The sequence below is a fragment of the Odocoileus virginianus genome, chromosome 3, assembly GCF_023699985.2.
Source record: "Odocoileus virginianus isolate 20LAN1187 ecotype Illinois chromosome 3, Ovbor_1.2, whole genome shotgun sequence".
NCBI classification, from domain to species: domain Eukaryota; kingdom Metazoa; phylum Chordata; class Mammalia; order Artiodactyla; family Cervidae; genus Odocoileus; species Odocoileus virginianus.
Genome location: NC_069676.1, coordinates 14,515,827 through 14,538,930, shown reverse-complemented (window position 1 = coordinate 14,538,930; position 23,104 = coordinate 14,515,827). Strand labels below are relative to the sequence as shown.

The window sequence follows — 23,104 nt, the reverse complement described above, 5'->3', positions numbered from 1 at the left end:
AACCTGAATCTTGTCCTCTTCTCTCTTTTTCTTATTGTGGTTGTTCAGTCACTCAGTTGTGTACAGCTCTTTGTGACCTCATGGACTACAGCACACCAGGCTTCCCTATCCTTCACTATCTCCCAGAGTTCACTTAAACTCATGTCCATTGAGTTGGTGATGCCATGCAACCATCTCATCCTCTGTCACCCCCTTCTCCTCTTGATGCAATCTTTCCCAGTATCAGGGTCTTTTCTAATGAGTCAGCTCTTTGAATCAGGTGGCCAAAATATTGGAGCTTTAACTTCAGTTAACTTTAACTTCAGTTTCAGCTTTAACTTCCAGTGAATATTCAGGACAGATTTCCTTTAGGATTGACCAGTTTGATCTCCTTGCTGTCCAAGAGACTTTCAAGAGTCTTCTCCAACATCACATTTCAAAAACATCAATTCTTTGGTGCTCTCCTTCTCTTAGACTTCTCAGTTAAGAGATGAAAAACTATCAATTCCCACTCTGCACTTCAATGGGTATTTTTTGAGCTGGTTTGAATTGAGGGGACACAGTGATGAATGAAAATGATGTGCTTGGGATTTCACTGGTGGTCCAATGGTTAAGACTCTGTGCTTCTAATGCAGGAGATGTGGGTTCCATCCCTGGTGGGGGAACTAAGATCCCATATGCAACAGGGCATGACCAAAACTAAAAAAGAAAAAAAAACCTACATAAGAAAAGAAAATGATGTGTTTTTATGGATTAAACCCCAGCATTTATAAGCTGATGGATCATGGACAATTGATGTGACCTTTGAACCTCTGTCTGTGTGTGTGTACTCAGTTGCTCACTCATGTCCAACTCTTTACAACCCTATGACTGTAGCCTGCCAGGCTCCTCTGTACATGGGATTCTCCAGCCAGGAATACTGGAGTGGGTTGCCATTTCCTCTTCCAGGGGGTCTTCCCAACCCAGGGATCGAACCCACGTCTCTTTCACCTCCTGCATTGACAGGCGGATTCTTTACCACTGCACCACCTGGGAAGCCCTTGAATCTGTTTGCTCATAGGTAAAATGGGGACAGTAGTAGCTGTGTTGTGGAGATTTGCTGAGATCGTGTCTGAAAAGCATTTAGCACAAAATAAGTGTTGAAAGGGTGATGACAGGATTTCCGCTGGTGAGAATGCAGAAATTTCCCAAAGATCCTCCTTTCTACGGTGATAACTAGAAGACCCCATGCTTTTCAATAGAACTAGTCAGAGTGGTAAATGCAAGGAAGCCTCGAGGAGCTGGGTTTCAGAAGTAAAAATGAGCCCTTCAGGGACCTCCCTGGTGGTCCAGTGGTTAAGACTCTGTGCTTTCATTGCAGGGAGTACAGGTTCGACCCCTGGCCAGGGAACTGGGATCCCACATGCCATACGGTGTGACTTTTTTTTTTTTTAATTAACAATAAAAGAACTCCTAGTAGGTGAGCCAAGAGCAGTTGCAGCTTCTATACCAGGGGACAAGCAGGCACAAGCTCTGGGTATGGACAGGCTTACATGGATGGAGAAGTGTTTTGGGGACAAGGTAAATCAGCCAGTTCTTAGATGACAGAAGGAAGCATTCAAAATGGCGGCCACTAGAGTGTTGAGTCCAGACGTGGGGAGGAGACCGTCCTAGTAGAGAGATGAGTGGTGTGGGATGTCAGAGCCCAAGTGAGGTAAGAAGGACAACATGAGGGCCCGCCTGCCTGGCCGGGGGGCGGGGGGGGGGGCGGGGCTCAGTGCCCAGTGAATCTACACAGTGTAAGGGTTGGTGATGGGAAGATGAGGTTGGCTCTACATATGGTGGGATTGATGAAATAAGTAAATAAATACATCCAGTATAATGGGAACCAGGTTTCCCACCATCAGAGAGGAGTGTTACAAAGATGAATGGAGTGGGAATTCCCTTGTGGCTTAGCGGTTAGGATTCCAGGCTTTCACTGTCAAGGCCCCAGTTCAGTCTCGCTTGGGAAACTGAGATGCCGCAAACTGTGTGACCAAAAAAAAAAAAAAAAAATGGAGGGTAAATTAGAAATGAACTCTACTGTATTTAGTGTTGGTGTGAACTCATGGTTTTCAACATAGAAGTGTGTGCATTTAGTAGCTCAGTCGTTTCCAACTCTGTGATAGATATAGAGAAATATGCCAACAAAGGTCTGTCTAGTCAAGGCTATGGTTTTTCCAGCAGTCATGTATGGATGTGAGAGGTGGACTATAAAGAAAGCTGAGAGCCAAAGAATTGATGCTTTTGAACTGTGGTGTTGGAAAAGGCTCTTGAGAGTCCCTTGGACTGCAAGGAGGTCCAACCAGTCCATCGTAAGGGAGATCAGTCCTGGGTGTTCATTGGAAGGACTGATGCTGAAGCTGAAACTCCAATACTTTGGCCACCTGATGCGAAGAGCTGACTCATTAAAAAAGACCCTGATGCTGGGAAAGATTGAAGGCAGGAGAAGAAGGGGCCGACAGAGGATGAGATGGTTGGATGACGTCACCGACTCAATGGACATGAGTTTGAGCAGTCTCTGGGAGTTGGTGATGGACAGGGAGGCCTGGCGTGCTGCAGTCCATGGGGTCGAAAAGAGTTTGACACGACTGAGTGACTGAACTAACTGATAGAGAAATACATGTGTATGTATCTGTTTCCTTGTCTGTCTACTCAGAGGTCCTGAGATCAATGACACCCTAATAATAATGATGCACTTAACACTCAGGTCTTGGCTTCTAAATGTCATTCTTCACTTAAAAGCAACCAGGTCTCTTGGAAAATGGGTGATTCCAGGGTCTGGGCAAGGAAAGTCTGATCAGTAAAAAACTGATAAGCACCTGTAAAATGGACACAGAGCCAGAGTGAAAGGCTCCCACTAACCAAATCAAAGACACTTTAAGCCTCAAAAAACAGAATGAAAAAGAAAGAAAGAAAGAAAGAAATGTCAGCAAAAATGGCAGAGTAAAAATTTTGCCCTTCCATGAAAGCAATGGAAAAACTGCAGAATTTGTCAGAATCAACACTTTTAGAATGCTGGCAATCAACCAAAAGCTTACAGTAATTCAGGGAGTATTTAGACAAGCAATACGGCTGAATCTCAATAAAGAACAGTGAGCTTGGTGGAATTTTAACTCACCCTAGTCCCATTCCCCACTCTCCAACCCAGAAATAGCTTTACAGACTCACAGACGTAGAGGATAGATTTGTGGTTGCCAAGGAGGTGGGGAGGACTGGGAGTTTGGGATTAGCAGATGCAAACTATTATATATAGGATGAGTAAACAGTAAGTTCCTACGTAGAGCACAGGGAGCCTTATTCAATATCCTGTGATAAATCATAATGGTAGCGAATATGAAAAAGAACCTATGTATGTGAATAACTGAACCACTTCACCGTACAGCAGAAATTAACACAACATTGTAAATTGACTATACTTTGATAAAATAAAATTTAAAAACAAGATAGCCTTAAAAAATAACAGGTCACATTTCTGGTACAGGACGAAAAATGGAGTCAGAGCTCTTATAAAGCCTCGTTCCCAAGGAACAGTATTACCCGGTCTATCTAGTGGTTCCCTGGAAGACCACCCTTGAACAGATTGTCTTTCATTGACCTCACTCGAACTTGCCCAATGCTAAAAACCTCTCCCGAGGGGATGTCTGTCAAATATTTTAACATCACAGCTCCCTGAGGAAGTGGCTAACACCTGGGGCAAATAATAACATAACCAAAAAGTCTTAAAAGGAAAAGTTAAGGAAAGAGATGTCTCTAGGGGCTTTGAAAGGGCTTCCCAGGTGGCTCAGTGGTAAAGAATTCACCCGCCAATGCAGGAGATGCAGGAGACAGGGTTCAATCTCAGGGTCAGGACAACTCCCTGGAGGAGGAAAGGCAACTCACTCTAGTATCCTTGTCTGGGAAATCCCATGGACAGAGGAGCCTGGTGGGTTACAGTCCATGGGGTTGCAAAAAGTCGGACATGACTGAGTGACTGAGCATGCACATAAGAGGCTTTGAAAAGTTCCAACATTTTCCTGGGAATCTGGAAGCCCACATGCATGTGGAGGGCCGTGTGCATACCCAGGAAAGATCTGACAAGTCCCTAAGCTCTTAATTCTGGCTGACTTCGAGGCACCAAGAAAGCGGGAAGTGGCGGCTAAGGCCGGGTTGCAAGCTTCCTGACTGAGTGTTGACTGTGTGTCAAAACACAGAGAGATCCTGGGTGAAGACTTTTAGTTTCAGATTTTCAAGGAAGGCTGTTCAATCACTAGCTAAGCACAAAGCTAAGTAGAGATTTAAGTGATTGTACATGACAGAGAATAGAGACTTTGCAGAATTAGTTCAGAAAAATCATTAAATAAACAAGAAACAACTACTATGGAAAATAGCAATGACAACAAACCTTCAGGAGGAGGTAGAATATGATATCCATAGTTGCCATATTATATTACTAGGCATACCTTGGAGGTATTGTGAATTTTGGTTCTAGCACAATAAAGCAAATATTGTAATGAAGCAAATCACATAAATTCTTTGGCTTTCCAGTTTACGTAAGGTCACACTGTAAATCAATTCTTCTTTTTTTTTTTTAAAAAAGAAGAAATTATTTAACATGAAAAAGGTAGTAATAAAGGAACTGAGGAATAAAAAGGAAATAAGACATATGAAAAACAAATAGCAAAATGGCAGATGAAAAGTCTACCTTATCAGTAATTATATTAAATATAAAAGGGTTAAATTCTCCAACTAAAAGGTAAAGATTGACAGAAAGAATCAAACAGATGATCCCATTATATGCTGTCTAAAAAAGACCCACTTTAGATTAAGGGGGAAAGACAGTTATGTATACTCAGTTGAATCAGATAGGGTCCATATAGAAGTAAATTGGAAGTTCGATACACAAAGTTTCCAAGTGACTGTCTATATTATATTTAGTAGTTACAAAGGGGGAAGAAGTGACTGCTTTGTGTAGTGGTTAATCGGATTCAGGGGTCAACTCCCAGCCCCACTGCTTTTGAGCTGTGTGACCTCAGGCAGTTCCTCGCCCTCTCTGTTTCTCAATTTCCTCATCTGTAAAGAAGGACAGTAACTACCTTTCTCACAGGGCTATGGTGAGAACTGTTAGACCATCAGGAACACACTGTGGTTAACAAATCTAGATTTATTACTTGTAGCAGTGAGGGAGAACACACACCAAGGAGAATGGTTGGCACATGCTTAAGTGCTGTTATTACTGAGTGTTCATCATTAGAATAGGCAGTTTATATCCATTACTAGTGCACTGGATTCAACCTCATAATTATAGTGTGAAGCAGGATTGCTATCATCCAGTCACTAAGTCCTGTCCAACTCTTTGTGACTCCATGAACTGCAGCGCTCCAGGCTTCCCTGTCCTTCACTATCTCCCAGACTTTGCTCAAACTCATGCCCACTGAGTCAAAGATGCCCTCCAACCGTCTCCTCCTCTGTCACCCCGTTTTCCTGCCCTCAGTCTTTCCCAGCCTCAGGGTCTTTCCCAGTAAGTCAGTTCTTCGCATCAGGTGTCCAGAGTATTGGAGCTTCAGCTTCAGCATCAGCCCTTCCAAGGAATATTCAGGGTCAATTTCCTTTAGGCAGGCTAATTGTGCCATTTCACAGGTGAGGAAACTGAGGCTCTGGAACCGTGAGGCTGAAGGTACCAGAGTTGGATAGGGGTTGGACTAATGCCTTCTGGTTGCAAAGCTGATGGCCCAGCCTCTGCCCCGCCCTAAGTGACCTTTCCTTTAGTTGTGTCAGCCGCTTCATGTCTTCCCAGATTTTTCTGGAAGGAAGTGTTATCCCTATCGTGTTCCTCATTCTTTGTGAGTTGAGAAAGAACAGGTCTGAGGAGGGGCTACAGAGGGAAATACGTGAGGTTATAAAAACCATTGTCCAGAGAAGAGCTGGAAAGAGGAACAGAAAGGGGAGAAGGATGGCAGAGATGTATGAACCCAAGGAGGCAGATGACTCTGGTGAGGCTGGGCCCCCAGTCTGGGGTGATGGTGGGGATGACAGGGCCCCAGGGTCCTGCTGGTGCTGGGGCCCGGCAACCAGCTTGCAGCTCTGAGAGCAGGGCTCCACAGACTCCCAAGTTCACGGGCGTGTGCTCTCTTCTCTCCAGAGGAGGAGACATTTGGGGGCCAGAGACTGGCTGAGAGGCACCCTAGACTACTGCACAGTTTGAGGAGCTTGCCAGGTACTGGGGTGACTGGTTCAGGAGCAGGCAGCCGGGAGGAAAGGGGGCGGTTAGGGGGTGGAGTGGGGGCAGACTCTGCCCCCAGCCCCAAGCCCCACCCATCTGCTGGCCCTGCAGAGTGTGTGACCTGGGCTCCTCTGCTTCTCCTGTTGCTCCTTTTCGTCTCCTTGGGTTTCTTCACGCTCCAGCTGACCACTCTGGTTCAAGGTGAGTGAGCATCGAGGGGCTTGGGGTCCTCGGTCCCTTTGGGTTTTCTCTCTGGGGTGGTCTTTGCCCTTTTTCACAGTCCCTAGACCTACTAGGGCTGGGTTGTTCGGGCTCTGTGTCACCTTCTGTGTGACCATCGGCCAGTCACTCTCCCTAAGTCTGTTTCCTCATGTGAAACGTAGCTCATCCTCCCCGTGGGGAGACCTTGAAAGTAGATTTGGCTCAGGGTCAGTGCTTAAAGGGGGAATTCTCTGCTCTGTCGTAGTTTCCAGGATCCGGTGTCTGCAGAGAGATTCGGGAGACCGTGAAAACAACAGCCTGGATAAGTGGCTGGACACCAGGTTCCGGAGTCTGAGTAGGGAAGGGGCTCTGGGGCTCTATGGCTGTGGACAAGACACCACTGCCCAGGGGTGGAGGAGAGAGGGCAGGAGTGGGGGAGGGGACCGGACCCCTGCAAGAGGTCCTGGTGAGCTGGCGATGTCGGGCAAGTCCCTCTCTAAGCCTCAGTTTTCTCGTCTGTATGATGGGCTCTCCGGGTCACCTGACATCGACGCATGATGTTCTCATGGGGCTCTCTGCACCACACACACAGTAGGTGTGTAATAATTGACATCCTTTCCCTGCAGCTGAAGTTGCACAGAAGCAGATGCAATCAAACCTGGAGGAGATCCTACAGCGCCTGACCAGGATGAATGCCACCCTGGGTAAGGGACCCACACCAAGGTCAAGAGGAAGTCACAGGATGGTGGGTGGGGGCTGGGCCACACCTGCTGCAGCTGCCAGGCTGAGGAGGGCAGAGCAGAGCTGGGGTGTTCCTCATGGGTTTCTTGAGAAACTGCACTGACAGCTGAACAGAAGGGCCCAGCCCTGGGTTCCGAAGATCTGGAGCCTCAGAGCCAAGCAACCTCTCTGTCCCAACTCCACCCCTCCTCCCCAGCTGGCCTGTGCCATCCTTGTCCTCAGAATTGGGAGTTCTTCGACGGAAGCTGCTACTTCTTCTCCTGGACCCAGAGTGACTGGAGATCTGCCGTCTCCGCCTGTCTGCTTATTGGGGCCCACCTAGTTATCATCGAGAGTACTGAGGAGGAGGTGGGCTGGGCAAGATCCCCCGAGAGGCTGGGCCATATTGCCAGGTCAACAAAGAACCTTTTGCCTCCCGCTTCTGCCCTTCTGAGAGATGGGCAGCTGGGGGTGGGGCGGGGGTGTGAGAGGTGAGATACAATCAGGGAAGGCTTCTTGGAGGAGGAATCATAATGGACTCAGGAAGGTCACGTGAGAGAAGAACGTGGATGAGAGGAGCCCATGTATGGATAGGAAGGGAATTCAGAGTGCCCTTGAGGCCATATACAATGCGTGTTAACTAAGACATAAGTTAAGACATATCCACATGTGTATTACATTAACACACATCCACAGCCTCCATGCACATGTGAACACATACAACTTGAGTAGGGCCTCTAGGCTAGACTGTGAGAAGAACTTCTATGGGAGGCGGGGGACCATGGAGATGTGGGCAGACATGGGATGTGTCGCGTTCAGGGATCTTCCTCCTGATACTCCTCTTCCCACCCACCCCCAGAAATTCCTGAACTTTTGGTATGCCAGAAATAATAAACCCACCTGGATCGGCCTCAGCGACCACCACAATGAGGGGTCCTGGCGGTGGGTGGATGACAGTCCTGTCCAACTCAGGTAACCTCCCAGTGACAACGGCCCAGGAGAGGTGGGCGGGAACTCCAAAACAAAGGTGCTCAAACTCTGGACTGGAAAGCATCACCTGGGAAGCTTGGTGAAGATGCAGAGTCCTGCCTTCCTCTGGGGGTAGGGGGTAGGAGCTGGGTGGGACTCTGATTCTGTAAGTTAGGTGCAAGCCCAGGAATCTGCATTTAATTTTGTGTTAGTGTTGTCAGTTGTGTCAGGCTCTTTGTGACCCCATGGACTCTAGCCCACCAGGCTCCTCTGTCCATGGAATTCTCCAGGCAAGAATACTGGAATGGGTACCCATTTTCTTCTCCAGGGAATCTTTCCAACCCCAGGGATCAAACCTGGGTCTCCTACATCACAGGCAGAGTCCTTACCGTCTGAACCACCAGGGAAGCCCACATTTAACTTTCCCAGAACTGATTCTGGTGGATGTGGTGTTTGAACCCACATTTCAAAAACCCTGCCTCTGAATTCCTCACCTGTCTCTGGCTGGTACTTGGCAATTTGTTGTCAAAGTCCAGGGACCAGCCCCTCCAAAACTGGGGGCGGGCACTGAGTGGAGTAGGGGTCTCACAGCGCTGATGCGGTTCACAGCTTCTGGAAAAAAGGGGAGCCCAACAACCACGGAGATGAGGACTGTGTGGAACTGCACAACGATGGCTGGAATGATGGCAGGTGTGTTACAGAAAACCCCTGGATCTGTGAGAAGCCCTCGGCTCCCTGCCCAGACCTCGGAGAGTTGCTGCCTCCACCATCCCGTCCCGCCCCGCCACCCCCCGCCCCCCATTAGCAGAGATCAGCTACTGGAACATGCATTCTGAGGGTTCTTCTTGGGCCCCACCCCTTTCCGTTTTCCCCTTTGGTGAATGCCCATCCCGTTACTATTCAGAAGACTTTGAGATCCTCTAAGACTAATCTCTGCACAAACTATAGATCATTTTTCTTCATCTGTCGATAGGCTCACCTCCCCCCTCTGTCCCTCCATGGTATCCCCTTAATAAAGTCATACCTTGCATTATGTGTCCCACTGAGCTTATTTTTGTTCCTTTGCCTCTGTTTCAGTTACTGTAGTTTGATAATCTGTTTGATGTACCCAAGGATATTGTCTTTTTTCAATATGATTTTCTCTTTTTTGTGTATTTGATTTCCCAGATACCGTTTTGTTTTTTGACTGTACCATGTAGCGTGTGAGATCTTAGTTTCCTGGCCAGGGATGGAACCTGTATTTCTTTTTTTTTTTTTTTTTGGAACCTGTATTTCCCTCCCCCTGCATTGGAAGCATGGAGTCTTAACCACTGGACTGCCAGGGAAGTCCCCCACATACAGTTTTTATTTAATATAGTTAAATTATTTCTGTTTGGCTGTGCTGGATCTTCGTTGCTGCATGCAGGCTTTCTCTAGCTGTGGTAAGCGGGGAACGGGATGGGGGGTTGCTACTCTTCATTGCAATACGTGGGCTTCTCATTGTAGTGGCTTCTTTTATTGCAGAGATTGGGCTGTAGGGCCCACAGGCTTAAGAAGTTGTGGCACACGGGCTTAATTGTCCTTTGGCAGGTGGGATCTTCCCAGAGCAGAAATCGAAGCCCTGTCTCCAACACTGGCAGGCAGACTCCCAGCTACTGGACCACCAGGGAAGTCCCCAGATAGCATTTTGAATCAGTTTGTAATTTTGGTTGGGAATATGCATATATACAATATGTATATGTTTATATGTGTCTGTCTAGCTATGTGTTCATTTATTTATGAACCAATTGTTATTCAGGTACTTTAGCTTTTAAAAATTTATTTTATTAACGTATAGTTGATTTACAATATTGTCTTAGTTTCCAGTGTGCAGCAAAGTGATTTTATGCATATATATTTTTCATATTCTTTTCCATTATGGTTTTATTACAGGATACTGAATATAGTACCCTGTGCTATACAGTAGGATCTTGTTGTTTATCTGTTCTATATATAACAGTTTGCATCTGCTAATCCCAAACTCCCAGGCTATCCCTTCCCCACCCGCCCTCCCCTATTCAGGTACTTTAAAAATGTCCTTCAGTGAAGTTTTATGATTTTCGTCATATGAATCTGAAAAAGCCCACTATTTCTAGGTGTGTGTTTTGGCTTCCCCAGTAGCTCAGATGGTAAAGAATTGGCCTGCAATGCGGAAGACCTGGGTTTGATCCCTGGGTTGGAAAGATCGCCTGAAGGAGGGCATGGCAACCCACTCCAGTATTCTTGCCTGGAGAATCCCATGGACAGAGGAGCCTGGCGGGCTACAGTCCATGGGGTCCCAAAGAGTCGGACACAACTGAGTGACTAAGTACACGTTCGCTTCCTATTGGTGCTGTAACAAATTATCACAAACTTAGTAGCTTCAGACAACACAAATGTGTTATCTTACACTTCTGGAAGTCAGAAGTCGAAAATGGGTCTCATGGGCTTGAAATCAAGTCGGGCTGACTTCCTTTCTGAATATTCCAGGGGAGAATCTGCTTTCTCACCTTTTCCAGTTTCTAGAGGCTGCCTGCAATTGTTGGCTGGGGGCTCCTTCCCTCCATCTGCAAAGCCAGCCATGACTAAGTCTTTCTCACCTTGTGTAGCTCAAACATTGCTTCTTCTGTTCCACATTCAGAGGACCCTGTGATTACATTGGTCCCACTGGATAAACATAGGATTCCCAGGTGATTCAGCAGTAAAGAATCTGCCTGCAGTGTACTAGAGGCAAAAGACGTAGTCTTGATCCTTGGGTTGGGAAGATCCCCTGGAGGAGGGCATTGGCAATCCATTCCAATCCCATGGACAGAGGAGCCTGGCAGGCTATTCCATAAGATCGCAAAGAGTTGAACATGACTGAAGGGATTTAGCACAGACACACACTGGATAAGCAGTCTAAACTCACTATTTTCAGGTAAGTCAATTATTTCTATCTGTTATTTTAATTCCCACTTTTCCATTTCTCACATCCCCACTGCCTTATTCATGCCTCTCAGGTTCATCTCCCAAATAAACCACACCTGAATGTGGGGTCAGCTGGTGGGCTAACCACTAAAGACACAAACTCAATAGAAACTTAATGCTGAGATAAAATTTATGAGTGAAAGAAGCACTGGAGTCCATTTATCTATTTTACTTTGTACTGTGAAATGATTTTAAGACTTAGAAGAAAAGTTGGGGAAATAGACACGAATTCCCAAATACTCTTCATCTACATTCCTCCAATGTTAACATCTTACCACCCACAGTATAATGATCAAACCCAGGAACATCAGGTTGATACACTATTATTAACCAAACTACAGAACTTATTTGTTTCTTTTCCTGGCTCAGGATGTCAAATAGCATTTAATTGTCATTTCTTATTCTCCGCCAATCTGTGATGGTCTAATCTTGTCTTGACCTTCATGCTCTTGACATTTTTGATGAGTGCTGGTCAATTTTTCTGTACACTGTTCCTCAGATTGAGTTTGCCTGGTGTTCCCCCTACCGCCCCCCAACCCCTGCCCTCCTGTTTTTGCATTTCATGCATACTCAGTTATGTCTGGCTCTTTGCAACCCAATGGACTTTGGCCCGCCAGGCTCCTCCATCCATGGGATTTTTCTAGGGAGGGATACTGGAGTGGGTTGCCATTTCCTCCTCCAGGGGATCTTCCTGATATAGGAATCGAAACTGCATTTCCTGCATCTCTTGCATTGGCCCACAGATTCTTTAGCACTGAGCCACCTAAGATTGGGGCTTCCCAGGTGAATCCACTTGCGATCAGGAGCTGCAGGAGACTCGGGTTTGACCCGAGATTGGGAAAATCCCCTAGAGAAGAGTATGGCTACTCATGCCACTATTTTTGCCTGGAGAATCACATGGACAGAGGAGTCTGGCGGGCTACAGTCCATGGGGTCCCAAAGAGTCGGACACCACTGAGTGACTAAGTACACGTGTATATATATATGCACATAAATTAAATTCCCTAATTTCTTGTACATGTTTGAAAGACAACTGTGCTGGTTATCAAATCCTTGGTTCATACTTTCACGCACTGAGTAATTTTTAATGTTCCACCACTGTTGTATTGCTTTGAATATTAGCTTTGAAAAGTCTAATATCAGTATAATTCTTATGACTTCATAAATTTCTTGATTTGGAAGACTTAAGAATTTTATCTTAATCTTCAAAGTCAAGTAGACATATGTCTTCAAATAGACATAGGAATATGTCTCAGAGTTGACCTTCTGGGCTGCTTTCCCGGGTACCTAGTCAGCCCTCTCAATGTGTAATTTCAAGTGATTTTCTATTTCGGGAAAAATTTTTTATTATGATTTTTACTTTATTTATTTGACTGTGTTGGGTCTTTGTTGTATCATGTAGGATCTTTCATTGCAGCGCATGGACTCTTCAGCTATGACTCGAGGGCTCAATAGTTATAGCGCCCAGGTTTAGTTGCTCCAAAGCAGTGGAATCTTAATTCCCTGACCAGAGATCAAATCCACATCCCCTGCATTACAAGATTAATTCTTAACCACTGGAATACCAGGGAAGTCCCATGTTTGCCTTTTTAAAATTGATTGATTTTTATTTTTGCCGGTGTGGCATGTGTGGTCCTAGATCCTCCACCAGGGCTTGAATCTATGGTCCCTTTAGGAGAAGCGTGGAGTCCCAATCATTGGACTGCCAAGGGGTTCCCTATGACTTTAAATATTTGCTCTGTTTTGTTTTGTTTCTTCAAGGATCCCAAAAAAGGGTGTATTCCTCCTTCAATGTCCAATATTCCATTGCCATTCATTTCTCCCCCACTCTGAAGCTTTTCCATTTCTTTCTCTTTATGTCATTGTCACTTTCTTTGTTGTTTTTCTGTCTTTCTCCAATGTCTTTTTATTACACTTTCATTTGAGTTTATTCTCTCTTGGGTACTTTATTTAATCTGCATTTCTGAAATAATTTTGTCTTTCTCTGCCATTTCTTTCCCTAGTTTATTCAAATATCTCTTCATCACATCAGTACTTGGCTCTTTAGCTCTTGAATTAAAAAAAAAAAAAAAACTGGCTGCATTCTGCAGCATGTGGGATCTCAGTTACCTCACAGGGTTTCATCCCTGGTCAGGTGAAGTCTTAAACACGGAACCTGCATCAGAAGGTGATGCATCAGAAGGTGAAGTCTTAAACACTGGACTATCAGGGAAATCCCTAGTTTTTAATTTTTGATGTATAGTGATTTTTCATATCCTGAAATGTTTGTTGGATTATATTTAATTGTCTTTGGAGTGTTGGCTTACAGTTTTCTTCTACTTCCTGATTCCATTTCAGAGGAACTTTTTCCTTTGTTGATTTTGTCTGTATTTTCTTTCTGTGCTGTGCTTAGTCGCTCAGTCATGTCTGATTCTCTGTGACCCCGTGGACTTGTGGCCCGCCAGGCTCCTCTCTCCATGGGGATTCTCCAGGCAAGAATACTGGAGTGGGTCGCCATGCCCTTCTCCAGGGGATCTTTCCAACCCAGGGATCAAACCTAGGTCTCTTGCATTGCAGGCGATTCTTTACCATCCGAGTCACCAGGGAAGCCCCATAGACATCATAAAACCAAATTTTAGAAAGTTGAATTAAACACACACACACACTCACACATACATAATGTCTACAAGAACAAATTAGGTTGTTACTCGATCTGATTAGATACTATTTGAGAACTTTCTGGATATCAATATAAGCCTTAACTGTCAGAAATCTTTTTCTTTTCCTTCCTTTTTCTCAAGGTGCTTCCAATTACTCTCTCTGAATTTACTTTTGTGCTTTTTGTTCAGACAGGCAGCTCAATGGTGCCCACTTATGCCAATGCAGCAAAATTAACTTAATTTAGTGGATTTTGTCTTAGTTTGTTCTGTTTGTGGCAGAAGTAGGTGGGGAGACCTGAATATTTTTTTAAATGTATTGGAATATTGTTGATTTACAATGTTGTGTTAGTTTCAGATGTACAGCAAAGTGAATCAGTTATACATATACATATGTCCACTATTTTTCAGATTCTTTTCCCATATAGGTCATTACATACTACTGAATAGAGTTCCCTGTGCTGTACCATAGATCTTTCTTAACTATTTTATTTTTTTAATTAACATTTTAATTAGTTTATTTTTTGTAAGTTTTTAATTTTTGGCTGTGCTGGGCCTTCTTTGCTGCACTTGGGCTGTCTCTAGCTGCAGTGAGTGGAGACTACTCTCTAATTGCAGTGCCCAGGCTGCTCATTGTGGTGGCTTCTCTTTGTTGTGGGGCACGGGCTCAGAGTGCGGGGCTCAGTAGTCGTGATGCATGGGCTTAGCTGTCACACGGCAGACCAGGGATCAAACTTGTGTTATCTGTAGGTAGGTTAATTCTTTATCCACTGTGCCATCAGGGAAGTTCCTTGCTATTTTTTTATTGAGTTTTTTTAAAAATATTGAGCTTCCTGAGCTATTTTTATATTTTGGAGATTAATCCCATGTCTGTTGCTTCCTTTGCAAATATTTTCTCCCATTCCCAGGGCTTGCTTTTTCTTTTGCTTACTGTTTCCTGTGCTGTGCAAAGCTTTTAAGCTTAATTAGGTCTCATTTGTTCGTTTTTGCTTTTATTTTCATCACTCCAGAAAGTATATCAATAACATCTTGTTGCAATTTATGTCAGAGAGTTCTGCCTATGTTTTCTCTAAGAGTTTTATAATGTCCCATCTTGCATTTAGGTCTTCAATTCATTTTGAGTTTACTTTTCTGTACGGTGTTAGGGAGTGTTCTAAGTTTCATTTTTTTTACATGTAGCTGTCAAGTTTTCTCAGCATCATTTATTGAAGAGATTGTCTTTTCTCCATTGTATATTCTTATCTCCTTCATCATAGATTAGGTGACCATAGATGCATGGGTTTATCTCTGGACTTTATATTATGTTCCATTGATCTATATTTCTGTTTTTGTGCCAGTACCATACTGTTTTGAATACTGTAGCTTTGTAATATAGCCTAGAGGTCAGGGAGCCTGATTCCCCCACCTCTGTTTTTCTTTCTCAAGATAAAGCAGGGATTTTTAGATTATCTCCATGTTCAGGACTGAATCTGAGCAGGACCCTGTGGGGCCCATGGGTGCAGAAGCCTTTCTTTTCATTAGAAAAGACCCTGATGCTGGGAAAGATTGAAGTCAGGAGGAGAAGGGGATGACAGAGGACAAGATAGTTGGATGGAATCACTGACTCAATGGACATGAGTTTGAGCTAGCTCTGGGAGATGGTGAAGGACAGGGAAGCCTGGTGTGCTGCAGTTCATGGGGTCTCAAAGAGTCAGACACAGCTGAGCAACTGAACAACAGTAACATAATAACAGCAGAAACAGGAGTAAATGAACGAGTGAATGATTAATTGGTGTGGCTCACTGAAAGTTCTTTTTTACAGTGGTCCTTGGCAGATCAGAGATGCTGTTCCTGACCCCATTCTCATCCATCTCTACCTTCTGTTGACTAAAAATTAGTCAAAATCTCAAAGTTAAGAGTTATGTTTTATTCAGTGGGAATTTTTAGGACTTCAAGTCCAGGAGGCAGCCTCTCAAGTAGCCTTGAGAGAGCTGCTCCAAGGTGGTGAGGAGAGGAACCGGCTTATATAGAAGTGTTGCAATAAGGGTCAGTAGTCTAAACATCAGAAGATTATTGTTAATTAAAGAAAACCAGATATCCCAGGTTAAGGAATTTAGTGCTTTCCCATGCATGGTAAGATGCAAGAGTCTAGGCTCACTGAAAATCATTCCTTCCATATGCATCTCAGCTATCTGGAGCCAGTATCCTGTGTTTTCACACCTGAGCTCCCTTGGGGCTCACCATAGAGAGTGGCTGCAGTCTAATGGCTGTCAGATCACAGGTATTCTTCTCCTCCTGGTTGCCCTGGAAGGCTCCAAATGCTGATGACTGTGACACCATTGTTTATTAATATGGTAAGAAATACTCCATTTCTCACTTCCCTTGTCTCAGCTTCATCCCATGGTATAAGTTGACTATGTAACTCAGCTTGGGACTTAGGCCCACAAGGAATTCTCCAGGCAAGAATGCTGGAGTGGGTTGCCATGCCCTCCTCCAGGGGATCTTCCCAACCCAGAGATTGAACCTGAGCCTCTTAAGTCTCCTGTACTGAGAGTGTATTCTTTACCACTGAGCCACTAGGGAAGCCCTATAGCTGCTTTACAATGTTGTGTTAATTCACAAGCAAGACATTTCTGTGGGTTCCCAGAAATTCTCACTTATCAAATGAAGAAATTTTTATCCTTTTCTTTGTTTACTTCAGCATTTGTTTTTTTGTGTGTGTGTTTATCTTTCTTCTTCTTTTTTTTTTTTTTTTAAAGAAGAATGAGCATTGAATAGATATATTTTGTAACTGCAATATGGAAAGGTCAAAAATAAATTGTGGAAGGATGTAGCCCACATGGTACTGTTTAGACAAAGTTTTCAGATGTGTGAAACAATTCAATATATTATTTAAATGCACACATGATTCAGATATGATTTAATATGAGAAACACAAAGTTTGGGAGGGCATCGTCCTTGGGGAAGGAAGGAGAGAAATAAGACCAGAGTGGGTGTGTGAGGCTATAAGCTATAATTTATTTACTTTTAAGAAGATCTCATGGGGTCGCAAAGAGTCAGACACAACTGAGCGACTGAACTGAACTGAACTGAAGAAGATCTCAAAAACACAAAGAAGTCAGTACTTGATAAAGCTGAGTAGAAGGCAAGGTGTTTTTTATATTTAACCTTTGTGCATGCTTAGCTTTCTTTTTTTTTTTTTTTTACCCTTTAATCAAATGTTTATTTTTTTGTTTCTGGCATTACAATTTGCTATAATTGATAAACTTCAATCTAAGTTTATAGACACTGACCTAGGTCCTTAAACACCCCCTTTTGCAGCAAAGAGATTACTCACGCAGCCATCACGCTTGCATGGACAATGCTCACCCGAACCTGAACAATTTAAAGTGCATGTGAACGGGTTTGACGGATGGAGAGACACAGCTGTAGTTCTGCACTAAGTTTTCAATTACTGAATTGCATGTTTTTTCACCTTGATACTTTATGATCATTAGAAAGCTACTTACATAATGTTATAATCATACTTTATGCTAAATGCCCATTTGCAACTGCAAGAAACTCATGTCATACTATTGACTATGACATTAAACAAAGTCATGGTCACAAGTCTCTGCATAAGAGGCTTATGTCTCTATCTCTTAAAGCGAGAAACATCACAGTTCAGATTTACATAAGTAGTGCCTCTTTTACAATAAATTAAAAATAAAATGCTGTGGTGTCTGTAAAATCATAAATATTTCTAGTCCACTTTACAGAATGTTAAAATGCTTATAAATGCATTATCTCCTAGTAAATACACATGGCAGCATTGGAGCCAGTTAAAAAAACAAAAACTAAAAACCAGTCATCACACTGGCCCATGGAAACCTCTAGGGTTATATTTCCTACCATTAGAAAAATTAAACTAAATAAGAAAAAAAAACAAAGGAGAGAAAAGAAATTTTACACAACGGCAACTAGCGTGACCTAAAAGAGTGCACTGAAGTTATCTTCCTTCAATTGAGTAACAAAGTCCTACTGGAATGGACATTTATGGATAACTAAGTTACTAGCACAGTGTTCCCCGTAGTGCTCAGGGCAGAAATACAAGCCATGTCGAAATAATTTCTACATTCTGTAAGGAAAGACAGACTCTGGAAATGAGTGACTGTTTTAAAAACCAGAATACAAGATTTAGCCAGAATGTTCAAGATTGACAGGTTTTGATGGAGTGAAATCTTCACTGGCAACAAAATAAAGAATCATAATCTTATGGATGCTGCTTATTTTTACCCAAGTGAAGGAAGGAAACATGATTGCAGGTACAATACACACAGACAGGCTAAAATAAGAAATTATGAACAATTTAAGTAACTAAAACGTTTCCCACTGAAACATAAAAACATGATTTCCAAATTGATTCAACTTGTAATACGTCTCTTAGAAGAAGCTGTTTTAGCTCCGTGGACTGTTGCATCGCCCTCTTCATATAAATACTTCCTCCATCTTCAAGCACAAGGCTCTGAACGGCATTGACCCCCTCAGCGTGGGAAAGCAGTCTTCGTAAACTTGGTTCCAAGGCTCCCTCCAAGGTGATTCATCCCACCAAGCCTACAGTATCTCTAAGTCTACGTGTCGAACTTCAGGATTTCGTTTTTTCAGCTCCTTCTCAAGTCTGTCTACTTCAGCTCCTAAAGTATCAATAATGTTTTCTCCATGTTTAAGCATGAAGGTCTCTAGATCTTCAGGAGTCTTCACTTCTTGAATTTCTTGTAGCATTTGGTCAAAATCTTGTTTTTCCAAATACGATCTTGTAACAACTCGTCCATCAAAATCTACTTCTGCCTTAAATCTCACTTTCCCTAAGCCCAGGTCTGTGGCTTTAACATCATGAATCGCCCTTACTGACAGATCGTTCTCCAGGAGTTCAGTAAGCCGCTGTACTTGTTCTGGCTGGATGGATCGCCCCAAGAGCGCCTCTGTGTTGGTGTAGATGAGGAACGCTGAGACCACGCCCAGCAGGGTGCCCACACCCAAAGAGCCTAGGCTGTCATACACTGGGTTGCCTGTTATGGAGGTAAGGCCCATACAAGTGGCTGCTATTGTCACTCCCAACACCGCTGCAGTATCCTCCAGTAATATAACATTTGTACTAGGATCACGACTCTCCATTACATACTTGTAAAATGACGTTCCTTTGGCCCGAGCACTCCTACGAAGCTCATTTACAGCAACAAGAAGTGTTGCTCCTTCAGATACTAATGATCCCGCTAAAATACAGTATGCCCATAGAAGAGATTCTATTGGTTGAGGATTGAGCAGTCCCATGATTCCATGGTACCAAGATAATCCTGCACCCATCATGAAAATACCAACACCACTAATTAGTGAAGCAATATAGCGCATATTTGAAAATCCATACGGATGAGTAGGATCTGGTGTCTGAACAGACTTACTGATGCCCAATGCGAGTAAGGCCTGGTTACAAGTATCAGATAAAGAGTGTATCGCTTCTGAAAACATGCTTGCTGAACCCGTATAAATCCAAGCAAGAAATTTGAAGAAGCAGTTTAATCCATTGATGCAAATGGCAACCATCACCACTTTGCCTGGCCCCTTTAAAAAAATTGATGCTGTTCTAGAGTGTGGCTTAGTATTTCCCAGAAAGTCTCTATATTCTCTCAGTATTTTTTGGTTTCTAAATAGCCTTTCTCTATATTCTATTTCTGCTTCCTTACGAAGTTTTTTCTCTCTGGCAAGAGCTTCAGGGCTTCCCCAAACTTCCAAAGATTTTGCCTCCACATCTGATCTCAAGTATACAGTAAAGGACTCAGTATCTTCATGAGGACTTCGTCGTCTGATTTTTCGTAGTTGTTCCAGATCACTGGATTTGAGGCAGAACTCATTCATTGCTCTGACTCCAGTGATAAAATTATTCTGAGTATACTTTGGTCCATATTCCCTCTTTTTAAGAACTGCTTTGACTCTTACTTGGAGAGGTTCTTGCTTAATAATTGGAGCTTTCAGTTCTGCACCCATATTTTCTGCGGCTTCATCAAATGAAGGTACTTTCTCCATTTTCTGAGTCTGTGATCCCTGTCCTTCTTTCTGAACATTTGTGGAATACAACTTTACTTGATTCAGTGTACAGCATGAAACGCTGTTTGAAAAGCTTCCAAATGTCACTAAATTCTGCCATTCCTGGCGGTCGCTGGAGCCGCGGGCCGCCGCCCTGCAGCGCAGACGAAGCCGGCACAGGGAAGACCAGCTACATCTGTGGGCCGCAGCAGCGGCAGCCAAGCCCGGTAACATCCTGGCGGGGCAAAGGCCCCCACTCGGACACCGCCTGCTGCCTCCGCGCCACCGCCGTCTCCAACTGACTCCATAGACCGGACACTACAGAACACCGACGCCTGCGCCGCCTCAGGCGGCTTCCTGCTTAGTTTTTTTAATAATAAAAAGGCAAAGCCAAAACTAACATCAGTGACCAAAGCACAAGATATGCTTTGCACCGAACCAGGTACCCTGGTCAATAAGCGAGCTTCTTGTCTTTGGCGATAATGGAAATCACAGAGTGGTCTTGGCCTTAGGACTGAACCTCGCGAGCTCAGTCCCTTCAGACTCTCCGTGACCCTATGGACTGTAGCTCACCAGTCTCTTCTGTCCACGGGCTTTTCCAGGTAAGAATACTGGAGTGGATTCCTGCACCCTCCTCCAGGGAATCTTTCTTCCCAACCCAGGGATCAAACCAGAGCCTTCTGCATCTCTTGCATTGCAGGCAGATTCTTTACCAATGAGCCACCCGGGAAAGTCTGACTTTCACCTTCCTCCCACACTAATCCAAACCCCCTGTCTCCATGATCCAAGTCCTTGTACAATCTGGCCCCAGCTAGCACCCCAGCCTCAGATTCCCACTCTGAATTAGTTTCAGCTTCTCTGAAGAGTCCTATGCCCTCTCTCCTCCCAATCATAGCAAATAGTAATATCACGCTCTTTCATGCTCTGGAATAATTCTGGTTTTATCTTCAGGCAACACCTCCTCCTGGAAGTCCCACCAGATCCTCCAGGCTGAGTTAGATGTTTCTAGGGGTTCTCCTAGTCCCCTGTGCTTCCCAGAGTCATCACATTGTTTTCAAGTTCCTGGTCACATGTTTCCCATCTCCTTGCTCTCTCTCTCCCACTCCCAGGATGAGTCTCCATTCTCTTCCCTGGGTGGGGGACAAGGCTACAAGTTAGAGGGCTGTGGCTGGTCTTGTGCCTGGGACTTCCCTTCCCTTTGAATTTCCCCTGTGGGAAAATTCTGAGCATGGGACAGGGAGTGGGCAGCCTTCTGGTTGCCTGGTGATGGTGCACATCTCCCCTCTTCCGCCGCCACTCCCCCAAAGTGCCCTCTGTCTGGTGGACTGTTCCTTTCTCTGTCAACAGTGCACAAGTTCTCGGTGGCCCTGTTCCAATGCTATCTTTTCCAGAAAACTTCCTCTTATGCCCCTCATATGTGTGTGTCAGTCTCTCAGTCGTGTCGACTCTTTGCGACCCCATGGACTGTAGCCCGCCAGGCTCCTCTGTCCACGGGGTTTTCCAGGCCAAGAATACTGGAGTGGGTTGGCATTCCCTTCTCCAGGGGATCTTCTCAACTCAGGGATTGAAACTATGTCTCCGGCATTGCAGGCAGATTCTTTACAAAGATCCAAGACAGCCAAAAATAAATAACAATGCCCTCCATAATGGCTGACAAATCCATTCCTTCTAGATCCCTTCCCAAGAACATAGTCTAATGAGATTGTGCAACGCTTGTGGGTTTTTTCCCTTCCGTTTCCTCCTACTGAGCCCTCAACCCTCTTGAGTTCTGCTGTCCTTGAGAGCCCTAGAAGGAGGGTGCACCCTCCCAGACTGTCCTGCCCCTCTGTAACCTCCTGCTGGTAAGGCAGCTGTCAGCCCCTGTTGATTCAGGTTCCATTTCTGATGACAAAGGCAAGATAAGCCTTGTGCATCTCAGAACCAGGGAACTTTTAGGAAGAGGAGCAGGAACCTCCCATCTTGTGAACAGGAACCTTGATCAGCCCTGCACGGCCTCTGAGCTCTGCTGACTTTTGCTGTTGTCATTTCACTGTTTTTTGGCCACTCCATGCAGCTTGTGGGATCTTAGTTCCTGAATCTGAGCCCACTGCAGTGGAAGTGCAGAGTCCTAACCCCTGGGCCACCAGAGAATTCCCCAGGACTGTTGACTTTTTAAAGCTTTATTTTATTAATTTTTGACTGCATTGGGTCTTCATTGCTTTGCATGGGCTTTCTTTTTCTCTTTGCATGGGCTTTCTGTGGTGAGCAGGCACTACTCCTGTGGTTCAAGAGCTTCTTATTGCTGTGACTTCTCGTGGAGCACAGGCTCCAGGCGCGCAGGCTCTGTAGTTGTGACACACGAGCTTTGTTGCTCTTTGGCATGTGGAAATCTTCATGGACCAGGGCTCAAACCCGTGTCCCTTTCATTGGCAGGCAGATTCTTATCCACAGAGCCACCAGGAAAGTCTGACTGTTGACATTTAATGTCTAACCATCCTTCCCAACTCAGCACCATGGCCAGCCTCTCTGAATGGGTGATATACACCCTTGCATATGTAATACATACTTGGTGTGGTTGTATGTGTGTAAGTTAGAGAAATGTCCCAGAGCTATATATCTCAAGCGGTTTCTGCTTCTTGTCAACCTAGGTCACTGGGATCTAAACCATGGTCACCTATGCAACTAGTTTATTACTCGTTTGTTTCAGAGTGAGTGCCCATCAGGTTCTTCTTATTCATGAGCAATCGAAAGCATCACAAGGGAAATGAAAAGAACCCTCCATTACTTGGGAAATGCTATTTGCCTTTGCATCTCTACGTACAGAACTTCTCTAAGTTAATAAAGGAAAAAAAACCCTAAATCATCTTATAGAAAAAATGGAAAAAGGATACAATGTATAGAAAAGCAAACCAGAAGAGTCAATAGTCAATACATACTTGCAGATGCAATACATACTGCAGATACTCAAAATCTGCAGGAGTCAGGGAACAGGATCAAAAGCCACAATGAGGGGGGGAAAGCCACAGTGAGATTCAGTGAGAAGCAAAAGGGGTTCTCTGATTAAATGTGAGGACTTTTTTTTAAAACTAAGGCGAGGGTGATGTGTGGAAAGTAAGAGAGAGGGGTTGGGGGGAAGGGTGAATTGAAAGGATGGTTCAATCTATTAACAAAGGACTGAAAATGAAGGAATTAAGAAACTCACTTGACAAGTTAGTTTTTTTAATGGGTTGTTTACACTTATTGGCTATTATAAACAATGCTGCTATAAACATTTTTACACAAATTTTGGGTGAACATACTTTTCCTTTTTTCTAGGATAAACATCCAGGGCATTAGTTGCTGGGTCATAGATAGACAAATTAGTTTTTAAAAAGCCAAAATAAGCTAAAAGAAAGTA

General features: G+C 44.2%; 1 protein-coding gene, 1 non-coding gene and 1 pseudogene across 2 annotated transcripts; 2 read left to right on the top strand and 1 right to left on the bottom strand.

Annotated features, from left to right (window-relative positions):
* Positions 1-1,296: 1,296 nt before the first annotated feature.
* On the top strand, positions 1,297-1,369 carry TRNAE-UUC (transfer RNA glutamic acid (anticodon UUC)). The gene has a single exon. It is a non-coding gene; the product is annotated as a tRNA-Glu (tRNA).
* Positions 1,370-5,800: 4,431 nt separating this feature from the next.
* LOC110140442 (CD209 antigen-like protein C) lies at positions 5,801-9,119 on the top strand. The gene is made up of 8 exons (XM_020898864.2): positions 5,801-5,969; positions 6,119-6,193; positions 6,311-6,400; positions 6,666-6,755; positions 7,027-7,104; positions 7,338-7,489; positions 7,980-8,092; positions 8,699-9,119. The coding sequence occupies exons 1-8, from the start codon at positions 5,930-5,932 to the stop codon at positions 8,892-8,894; spliced, it is 834 nt and encodes a 277-aa protein (XP_020754523.2). The 5' UTR covers positions 5,801-5,929; the 3' UTR covers positions 8,895-9,119.
* Positions 9,120-16,889: 7,770 nt separating this feature from the next.
* On the bottom strand, positions 16,890-20,064 carry LOC139034312 (proton-coupled zinc antiporter SLC30A9, mitochondrial pseudogene; annotated as a pseudogene).
* Between the last annotated feature and the right edge of the window lie 3,040 nt (positions 20,065-23,104).